This window comes from Rhinopithecus roxellana, chromosome 1, assembly GCF_007565055.1.
Source record: "Rhinopithecus roxellana isolate Shanxi Qingling chromosome 1, ASM756505v1, whole genome shotgun sequence".
NCBI lineage: Eukaryota > Metazoa > Chordata > Mammalia > Primates > Cercopithecidae > Rhinopithecus > Rhinopithecus roxellana.
The window spans coordinates 103,825,993-103,836,551 of record NC_044549.1 but is presented as its reverse complement, the minus strand read 5'-3'; the positions used below and the strand labels follow the sequence as shown (position 1 = coordinate 103,836,551).

The following is a 10,559-nucleotide window of genomic DNA, read 5'->3' as shown; positions in this document are numbered from 1 at the left end:
GTTTTTCAGAAATGCCTTTCCACGTGATCTGAAAATGTTGTCTTCTTTAGACAAAAGGTTTATCCATTGGATGCTTTGGTATCTTTCCTCAAGATAGCACTGATTTAGTGTTTTCACCCCAGTAAATGAAGACTTTGATCACTCCAGCATCTTTGTGACTCAGGGAGAGAGGCTGAAACATTAGTATACATTTTTCTGTGGATCAAAAGCATGTTATGTCTTATCAAGGATCGATATGATCTTCTAACACAAATAGAGTTTGGAAAAGGATAAAATACCATTCACACATTTAATAAATATTTGAGGGCTTTCTACAGTACTTACGAGGGACAAAGGTGGCTCTAAAGATAAACTAGACATGGACCTTGCCCTTGAGCATTTCATGTGGTGCTTAAGGTGACAAGACTTAGCTATGTAAATGTAATAATTATGGTACAGGATAGATAATGTTTCACACTGTGAGTGGGGGTAAAAATATTCCTAACCAATTTTACATGAAGAAATGATCAACCTTAAAAATTTGTACACTAGGCTGGGCGCAGTGGCTCACGTCTGTAATCCCAGTACTTTGGGAGGCCAAGGTGGGCGGATCACCTGAGATCAGGAATTCGAGACCAGCCTGGCCAAAATGATGAAACCCTGTCTCTACTAAAAATACAAAAATTAGCTAGGTGTGGTGGCAGGCACTTGTAATCCCAGTTACTCAGGAGGCTGAGGCTGGAGAATCACTTGAACCTGGGAGGCAGAGGTTGCGGTGAGCTGAGATCATGCCATTGCACTCCAGCCTGGGTGACAGAGCAAGACACTGTCTAAAAAAAAAAAAAAAATTTGTACACTTTTCATTGCTTCATTTGAAATCCCAGAGCTCCAATATAATTCTGTGGAAGACCATCTGAATGTAATAAAAATTGCTATTAAATAATTCCTAATAAAAAGTATTCAAATTGTGGCATCTTTCTGGTACTGAGGAGGCCATAAAGGTTCAGTAATACCCATCCACATGGCTACCTAGATTCTTAGGAATGGTCTTTTCTCAAGGGACTGTCAGGCTCTCTGGGTCTGAGCAGTAATTTGATGCACGTATGGGGTGCTGCACCTTTAGAAACATGTTTCCATCTATTATCTGTTAATTATTATGCCTCTAGACAGCCTGGCACATGGTAAGGGCAGCTAAGACAGCAGGGTCCTAATTCTGCTCTGCTCTCTTTGCTGTAAAATGATTGATTTGGTGACCAGATTCTCTCCAAGGTTCCTTGTGTAGCTAGGTGGGTAAGGCAAATTATATTATCACCGTTTTATAGAACGGGAAACTAAGGTTAGGAGAACTTAAGTGACTCGCCTAAGGCCTCAACTGATATCCAATACTTAAGATTAGACTTCAGGCCCAGAAGGACAAAGCATTTGCTTCTATATCACACTCAGAACCACACCTAATATTTGTGGTTAAGAGTACAAATAGGGGCTCACATAGCATTAACCTAAGTATTTAAGTCATAAATCAAGCTAACAAACTGTTAAACAAAATATGATCTGTCCTCCCACCTTGACAAATACCTCCTACACGGAGCTGGATGGCCAGTTGTGAATTATGAATTCCTGGACTTCTCTAAGGGCCAGGCTAGAAGGTGTCATGGAGGATAAAGCTGATCGCAAATGATCCCTCTTGCTGCACTATGAGGGGCCCAAAGCACCGGGAGTCTACACCTTAGCCCACAGGTCTAGGTACTGTCCACACCCCCAAAGAAGAGCTATTTTGGACACAGGAGTGAGTTCAGAGTCCAGACCAGATCCTGAAAGTGGACTTGGCACCATTTGGGCATAGCAGTCCAGAGTATACAGTCCAGAAGAGGGTCAGGCTCCAGCTGGGCCATCTACCTGACCGGAAGAGGGGCCCTGTCAGAGAAAAGCCAGAGGGTGGCTGTGGGCAGAGGTCCCTCTTGCTTGGGTTTAAGAGCCAGTCTGAACACACTGCCTCTAAATTCACCCAAGAAATAATAACATACCGGAACATTCATGTGACAGGTAAGTATGGTCTAGTGGTTATGAGACTAGGCTCTGCAGGCAAATCCCTGGTTTGGAATCTTAGGTTGACCACTTTCTAATTGTGGCATCGCAGGCAAATTACTGATCATCTCACAGCCTCAGTTTCCTCATCTTTAAAATGGGTAAATAATTATTATTATGAGGAGTGACAGTACATGTAAAACGCTTGGCGGACATTACATATTGGGTGAATGTTGGCAGGGTTCTCTCCAGCTTAGGCGAGTTTGCTTCTGAGAGGTTTTTCTGGAGAATTATATAAGCTTCATTACATCCAAGCACTCTGACAGTCAAGGTGAAAGTCTCCTCTCTCCACTAAACGATGGGGTGAGGCGCGGGTGTGGGCACCACCCACCTCACCCAAGGAATCAGGGGCAGCCCACTTCCCGCCCGGTTCGGTGCCCGAGGACTTCACGCTGCAGACGCGTGGAAGAAGCTTCGGTCAGGGGTTTGGAGGTTAACTAGCAAACGCAGTGTGAGTCAGGCGGCATTAGGAACTGAAACCAAGTGTTAGCCATGCCCAGGTTTACCCTCCGATGCTGACGGTGAAAACAGCGAGCAGTGACATCAGGACTAGGAGCCAGCGCTGACGCAGCTACACCGCCTCCCTCCCCACCCCGCACCCGTGGCGCGCGCCGCGGCGCTCAGCCTGCAGACAGGTCTTGACATCCCTCCTCAGCGAGGAGCAAGGGAGTCGGAACAAGTCGGGGCATCTCCCTCGCACCTCCCGGGAGCGTCAGCCCAGCCAAGTCTAGCTATTGCCCGCCAGACAGCGAAGACGCTTCCTCTGAGGCAAGCTTAGACACTCTCCTACCCCTCCGGGTGAAACGAATACCAAGTGGCCCATTTCGGCTCCTCGCCCCCCTCCCACTCCCTGCAAAAAAACTTGGCAACTCTGAGGTTTCTTGCGGACCAAAACCTGTAATTAGCCCTTTGTGCTCCCTTTGAGGGGCAGTCGTGACTGGAAACCGAGGATTCAGACTCTCTCGAAAACACCAACAAAGAACTATATTTAGTTCTGAGCTCTCAGCCTAAATGCCTCTTATTTTTTCACTTTTACTTCAAAACGCCAGGGTTGGTGAAGTGGGAGGCAGGGAGTGGGGGAGCAGCGGGGAAAGAACAGCTGTGCCTCCGCCTCTCCTCTCAAGCTCTATAAATAACCAATCGCGAGCGGAGGCTACTTTTTAGCCAATGAAGCGCCCCAAACTGATAAAGCCTTGGCGGCAGCCAATCAACAACACTTAGGGGTGTGAGACTCGCGTCCCGGAACCAATGAGTGCGGAGTCTGGGAGAGGTAATTTGAGCTAGAGTGTGGGTGTGTGGTGCAAAAGCTTCCTACTTCCAAGCCCAAAAACCTGCTCTGCGACTGAGCATGCCCTGAACTAACTGCGGGCGCCCGGAGACTTCTGGATTGGGATGTAATCTAGTCTCCGGGTTTTGACCGCACCCGAGCGGGGAGGTGGGTACGACCCGCGGGACCCTGCCCCGAGAGAGCTGCGGGTACCAGAGGCTACCCCTTTCCTAGTCGGGACAGTATCTCAGGCTTGGAGTACCTCCTGTTTTCTTTGTGCAAGGCTGCAGTGCACAGAGTAGCGTTTCTGTGGCGAACAGTGTAGAAAAATCTATGGGGCCGGGATGCTCCGCGGGCTGCTCGTGCATTCCACGTCACCCATATGACTTCGGGTTTCCGGCCCCAGACACACGCCCGCCCGGGGCTGGGTGAATGGCGTCCTTGGGCCTTTGATAACGGGAGTTGGCAAGACCACAGCCTACTCCATCCTGAGGCGGCCCGCCGCGCCCACATGCTTCTCGCAGAGCCTCCGCCCTTGTCCACCACTCCCACAGCTGTAAAAGAAAGCGGCCTGCATGCTCCTTACAGCGCTTTCCTCGCTCCAGTGTAGGCGCACACACACCCCATCTCCCAGCCAGTTCCTAACTCGCGCCACTCCCCAGACTGGACTCAAATCCGGAGCCCCGCCTATATCCCCGCCCCCTCCCGGCCCTGCGGAAAACCAGGAGCGGCTGCTTGGGTAAGGCGCGGCCGGAACGCACTGGGCATGCTCGCCGGGGAGGGGAGGGCCGGGCTGCGCGCGGCGAGTAGGAAGCCCTCGCCCAGTAGAGGCTGCGGGAGAGAGCGCGATGGGCCGCGGCGGTGGGCGCACGTTCCGCGGGGACTCATGCCACGCGCGTCCCGGCCCGACGCGTAATTAGCAGCCACCTCCGCAGCCTGCCGCCACCGCCTCCTCGCCCTCCCGGGCTGCCGCAGCTAGGAGCTCTAGCCGTCGCCTCGCGCAGGCTGCGGGCATTGTCCTGGTTCGCCGCCCGGGCTGCTGCTGCTGCCGCCGCGGACTGCTGCGGGGCCCCGACCCGCGCCGCACAGACACGCCGCCGCCGCGGGCCGGCCCGGCGCCCGGCCCCCGCTCGGTGGTTTCCGCCCTGCATTCTCTGGGCTACTCTCTCCTGGGTTTTTCCTGCGGAGCTGAGGAAGGGGAAGAGAAGTCCAGCAGCCAAGCCCAGCCTTCCCCGGCGCGCAGCCCCGACGGGGCCGCGGCAGGCGCGGCGAGAGCGCTGACGGAGCCATGAGAGAGTACAAAGTGGTGGTGCTGGGCTCGGGCGGCGTGGGCAAGTCCGCGCTCACGGTGCAGTTCGTGACGGGCTCCTTCATCGAGAAGTACGACCCGACCATCGAAGACTTCTACCGCAAGGAGATTGAGGTGGACTCGTCGCCGTCGGTGCTGGAGATCCTGGATACTGCGGGCACCGAGCAGTTCGCGTCCATGCGGGACCTGTATATCAAGAACGGTCAGGGCTTCATCCTGGTCTACAGCCTCGTCAACCAGCAGAGCTTCCAGGACATCAAGCCCATGCGGGACCAGATCATCCGCGTGAAGCGGTACGAGCGCGTGCCCATGATCCTGGTGGGCAACAAGGTGGACCTGGAGGGCGAGCGCGAGGTCTCGTACGGCGAGGGCAAGGCCCTGGCTGAGGAGTGGAGCTGCCCCTTCATGGAGACGTCGGCCAAAAACAAAGCCTCGGTAGACGAGCTGTTTGCCGAGATCGTGCGGCAGATGAACTACGCGGCGCAGCCCAACGGCGATGAGGGCTGCTGCTCGGCCTGCGTGATCCTCTGAGGCGGCCGCCGCGCGCCGGCCGCACTCTGCGCACAAAAGCCAAACGCATCCGACTCTCCTAAATGTGATTTCTTTCTTGCTTTGAGATTGGAGACCACTTTGCATTGGCCAGGGTGTCTTGGGAGCCCGGCTGGCCTCCGCGGCCGGCGTCCCCTGCCTCCACCCTGTGCCCGAGGGGGTGTCCCGTCCTGCCCATCCGATACTCTGGTGGAAATGTGGTTCTTTGCAGCATGTACGTTTCTCCCTGATTTTGGTTGATGCATATTTCCCCGTTTAAGTAGCCGTTAGGGCGCAGTATCGGCAGCTTGACACCCACCAAGCAAAAGTTTCAGCCTGGAAAAAAAATGGGAGGGGGGAGGGGTGGAGGAAAAGGAGGGGGAGAAGGTGGAAATGGTTTTTCCTTTTTTTTTTTTTTTTTTTTTTTTGGTCAACAACCGTTTTTCTAGTTCCAAGTTTTAAATACATGGAAGGAAGTCCGGGAGAACCATATGAAGGAGCAGGAGGAGAGGAAGAAACTTTTGTTTTTTTCCTTGTTTTCCAGGAGTAGCTGGAAGTTAAGATCGGGTTCCTTTTCTGCCAGCTTGGAAGGGCAACCCCATGACTGATTGCGATTCTGAGGATGTCTATGCAAAGTTGGATTCTTGTTACAGTGTATCCAATCTGAAGTATTGCACATCTGAACTGGGACTGTTAACACTGATGCCAATACAGTGTGGGGTGCCAGAAAGTGTCTGCTGATATTTGTGGAAAAAAAAAATCTATTTTGTTTACCTACTGTATCAAAGGGGAGTCTGGGGGAGAACGGTAGTATTTTTTTTTTTTATCAGCTGTGAAAAAAATGTTACAGATCTGCACATTTTCGTGTGTACTATGGTGTGTGTGTGTGTGTGGTGTGTGTGTGTTTTAAGTTTAGCCTTTTTTTGTTTTTTGGTTGGCAGTAATCGATTTTAATGACTAGCTTTTTAAAATACAGTACAAAGACTTTGTAAATGTGATTCAGGGCCCCCAGCACCCCTGTGTCTGCAGAGTGCCTTCAAAACTCAGCTGTTCCAGCCGGTGCCAACCTGTGAACTTCCCACCATATCCCAGAATCTGCTATTCCCCAAACCACTTCCCAGTTTCCTTTCAATAATCTTTCAGAAGGAGCCAGGACAATAGGGCCTGTTGTTTAGTGAATTTCTTTATTATTTTCAGTCTTTAAAATAATTTCCATCTCTTGCAATGAAGTTGTTTCCTTTTTTTTTTTTTTTTTTTGCTTCATTTTGCTTAAGTTTTCAGGTATTTAGCACCCCTTTTATATTATTTTTAAATTTTTAAATTACCTGTTGTAGGGTGTTCCTCCAGAAGCAAAGAGCAAAATTTTACTGTTGCGATGTACCAATTCTAACTAATTGTAATTTTTAATTTCATGCGTTTAATCATTGTCTCTTCATTTTAAGACTTTTAATACAAATGTCATTTTTAAAGAAACCCAAAACTATTGTTTGTGTTTCTGTGTTTCATATTCAGTGATTTAATACAGTATCGTGGCTGAGGTGGATGGGGTAGGTGCATGATACTCTCCCGAGCTATTTGTGAACTTTTAAAGACAGAAGTGTCTCAGTGACAAGATGGATGACACTACTCCCAACTTTTTAAATTTGGAGAAAACCATCAAGGTCGAGGAAGCCCTGGGTATGGCCATTACCACCTGATTAGAAGATGAACAGATATTTTGAATCTGATCTGACATGGAACAGTTTACCTCATTGTAGGTAGGGAACAAGAGAACCCATCTATTAAAATTGCCTTAGATCTGGGAAAGTAACCATCCATCTGGCAAAGTAGGATGGCGCTTTAAAATTTTTCTTCCTTTTTTCCCCCGTTTCGACATCAAGTCGAAAACATGTTTGGGAAAGATGGTTTTCAATTCTAAAGTTATACCTAGTGATGTTCTTTGCAGTACATTTGAGTAGGTTGTGGACACTGCCTCAACCCTTTTGAGGTTTTGATTTGGAAATAGATTTAAAAGAAAACAAGCTAAGATAATATCCTTGTGCTCCTTTACACCCTGCAGTTTGGACCATGTTTGACCTCGTAAGTTTTTCCTTTTAACAGTAGGAGGCAGTGTGAGCTTTTTATTTTTTATTTTTCTTAAGGTGGTCTTAGCAATATAACATGTTCATACATATCAAGAGAGTACTTGGTATACCTTAGGTCTATGAAGTGCAGCTGAAATCTGAAGAGTCTTGACAAAGGGATTTATACCCTTGACAAAACCAAAAGAAATTACAGGCCACAGGTTTCTTTAAAGCTGTGTTAACATATCTTGCCTTAAAATGTGTGTGTGTGTTTTTGCTTTGCTTTTTTTTGTTTTTGCCCAGGAGGCATCTTGGTACTCCAGCAATGGAGGAAGAATAGAAATTTTGCCTGGCGATGGTCCTACTGCCATTTTTTTTTTTCCCCACTCTGATCTCACTTAAGTTTGATATCAAACACAATTGGGAGACAATAGTATCAATATTCTAAATGTAGAAATTAAAAGATACTGTATAAATTTATGCCTTTGCAAAGATTCATTCTCGTATTTGAAAAAATTTAGTTGCTAAAGTAGATCCAAAGTGTTAAAAATGCTGAAGTCATGTCTGGAGGGTTTTTTGAGAAAAGGCATTTGGCATTTAACTGTCTTGTGTTTTATTTTTAAGTTTTTGGAAACCTTTTGACATAAAATGCTGCCAAGTATATAAGAAATGTATATACTGACAAAATATTCGAAAGTGGAAAATTGGAAATGAAATACGTTGCTGGGTGTGTTAATCACCTTCGCCCAGGATTTAGTCACTTGGAGGGCTTCTTTATAGGTCTAGGATGGCAGAGCAGAAGATTTTAATATGCTTTTATTAAGTACTGTAAAATAAATGCTTTTTGGATTCTCAATGAAAGCAATTTTATGTGTGCCTGAAGCAAGAAAATAGTGTTTTTGATTTTATCCCACATTTTATTGGTAAAATTGACAGAAGTTAGGAACACTACTATTTTTTTCTTAAAAATGTTTTTAAGAATATGTTAGATTCTTTGGCTATTGAGAGCCCCTTCTGGTATTAGGGTTTGAAGAGATAAGAGCATTTGTTTCAATGAAAAACTGTTAAAGGAAGTGAGTCAGGGAGGGCGGAGTTTGTTGTATGACCATCACCTGTCAAAACAGAAATTGGGTGGGAAAGGAGTTTTTATCTTAGGGAGCAAAAGCTGACTTTTAAACTTGACCCCTGCTGTTTTTAAACAGCTTTTCCTTTTGGTCTCTGACAGTCAACCCAGGTTTTATGTTATGTCAAAAGGGTTATTTTTGTCCTCCTTTTTTAATAGCCTCAGGAAAGTTAAAGGTATCATCTTAGGTCTAACACTCTCTAGTCTTTGAGAGTTACAGTTCTTTGGTAGAACAATTTCCATGTTGTTAACTGTTGTAGACTTCATTGAAACACATTTTTGGACCAGATCTATTTAGGGATAGAATTCTTTAAATTTATGGGACTTCATGCTTCCTGATTACTTTTTCCTGTGGTTGGGAATCCTAGAATGCCTGATCTATTTGATCTGTTCAGGTAGTTTTGTTATTGTACCCTCTTTGGGGTCATATTCTAGTATTTCTCACGGGGTATGAGAAACAGCTATATGTAGCAGCTGGTCTTGAGAAGTAGAAGCACCTTAACTGTCATAAGAGCATAGATTTTTGTTTTTTCCGCAACAGGCGGAATAAGTTCCTGCATTATAAGTATAAAGGGAACCAATATTTAATTTGGAGATGATCACTGTTAAAATGATACCAAACATTTGTCACAGTGTCTTATTTGGGGGAAGTTTGCTAATATAAATTTTGTCTGTGAAAATACAGTAAATTTTAAAATACTAGTATAACGTGGTATTTTTTATTGCAGTATTTTATGCAGACTATTAGGAATGATTCGATGCATTTAATTGAACAGAGTGCTGGTTCTAGGTGAGATCTTTATCTATTAACAGGATTTTGAAAGTTTGAGAAGGCTATGGGGATCATCTAGTCCAAAATTTCTCAAACTTGACCATATATCAAAATCACCTGGAGCTTAAAACATGTACTGCTGGGACCCTCCTCCAGTTTCTGATCCAGTGGGTCTCAGGTAGGGTCTCAATTTTCATTTCTAACAAGTTTCCAAGTGATTGTGTTATTGCTGTGCCAGGGACCACACTTTGAAAACCAGTGATCTAGACTGAACTGCAAATTAGTACTATACTGAGAGCCACCTAGATACTGAGACACAGACTTATGTCACACGTTTTGGAGTGCTGTCTACTACAGTTAGAGAATATTCTTTATTGAAATCTACAGCTGAAGAGGACATATACCATTTATACTAAGACTAACTGTTGTGTGTGAAATAGAATAAGCATGGCAGGTAGTTTTTGATCATTTTCACATTATTACAGCAACATTTTGGCTATGGTTTTCAATGTTAATTCAGAAGTTGACTTTAAATGAAAATGTGGTTAGAATAGAGGCATAGCCTAAGTGATCAGAATCAACATTCCCCTTCTCCCCAACCTAGGGAAAAAAAAAATTGAAAACTATGTCTTCAATAAAGGGGATACTTTAAAGTATTTGTCTTCTCTTCAACATTAAAAAACAAAGATTTTAAGTTTTCATGGCAAGGGTTCTAAAAATCATTGTGTTAGAGAATTTAAATCTTCAGATCATGGTAAGCACACGTGTATGTGTGTGCTCAATTTCTTAGACTTCTAGGTGTTAGTTAATTCCTTCTCATTTAGTTCTACTGTAATCCATTCTGGGAAAATGCATACCACAAAACTGCATCTTGCAGCTTCTTTTGTTATGCATCTTAATTCCCTCAGAAGGTGCCAGAACTTTACGTTACAGATCTGGGTTTTTAAAGACAGTTTGGGGGGCTTCTAAAGAAACAATAGTAGATCTAATTACAAGTACTGGATTGCTTACTTCAAATTTCTCTTTTACAATTTAGGAAGTTTAGTACCAGTTTATAGACTGAGGGAGTAATAGCTACTATTTAGATGCTAAGAATAATATCATGCTTGGGTGGGGAAGAAAGGCCCTTATTCAAATGTCCATTTTCATTTTTAATGCTTCCTGGACTTCAGTTATTTTCTTGCTTTTGTCTTAAGAATAATAAATATTTTTGGTGAAAAATTTTTTTTGTTGAACCCTGTTATTGTTACTGTCATTTTCATAGCACAATAGTCTACAGCTGTCTGTAGTAGGTTAATAGCTATTTGCTGAATGAATGGAACATGGAGTGTTACATCTGAAACTATTCTATTAGAAGGTGAAAAATGTTGATTGAAGAATGGTAGGATTTTATCTTTCCTACCCATGATAAATTTATGAAAAGATTGTCTTTG

The 10,559-nt window shown here is 45.1% G+C and overlaps 1 protein-coding gene across 1 annotated transcript; it reads left to right on the top strand.

Annotated features, from left to right (window-relative positions):
• Positions 1–3,567: 3,567 nt before the first annotated feature.
• On the top strand, positions 3,568–10,341 carry RAP2B (RAP2B, member of RAS oncogene family). Its single transcript, XM_030928561.1, has one exon. The coding sequence runs from the start codon at positions 4,620–4,622 to the stop codon at positions 5,169–5,171; it is 552 nt and encodes a 183-aa protein (XP_030784421.1). The 5' UTR covers positions 3,568–4,619; the 3' UTR covers positions 5,172–10,341.
• Positions 10,342–10,559: the final 218 nt, after the last annotated feature.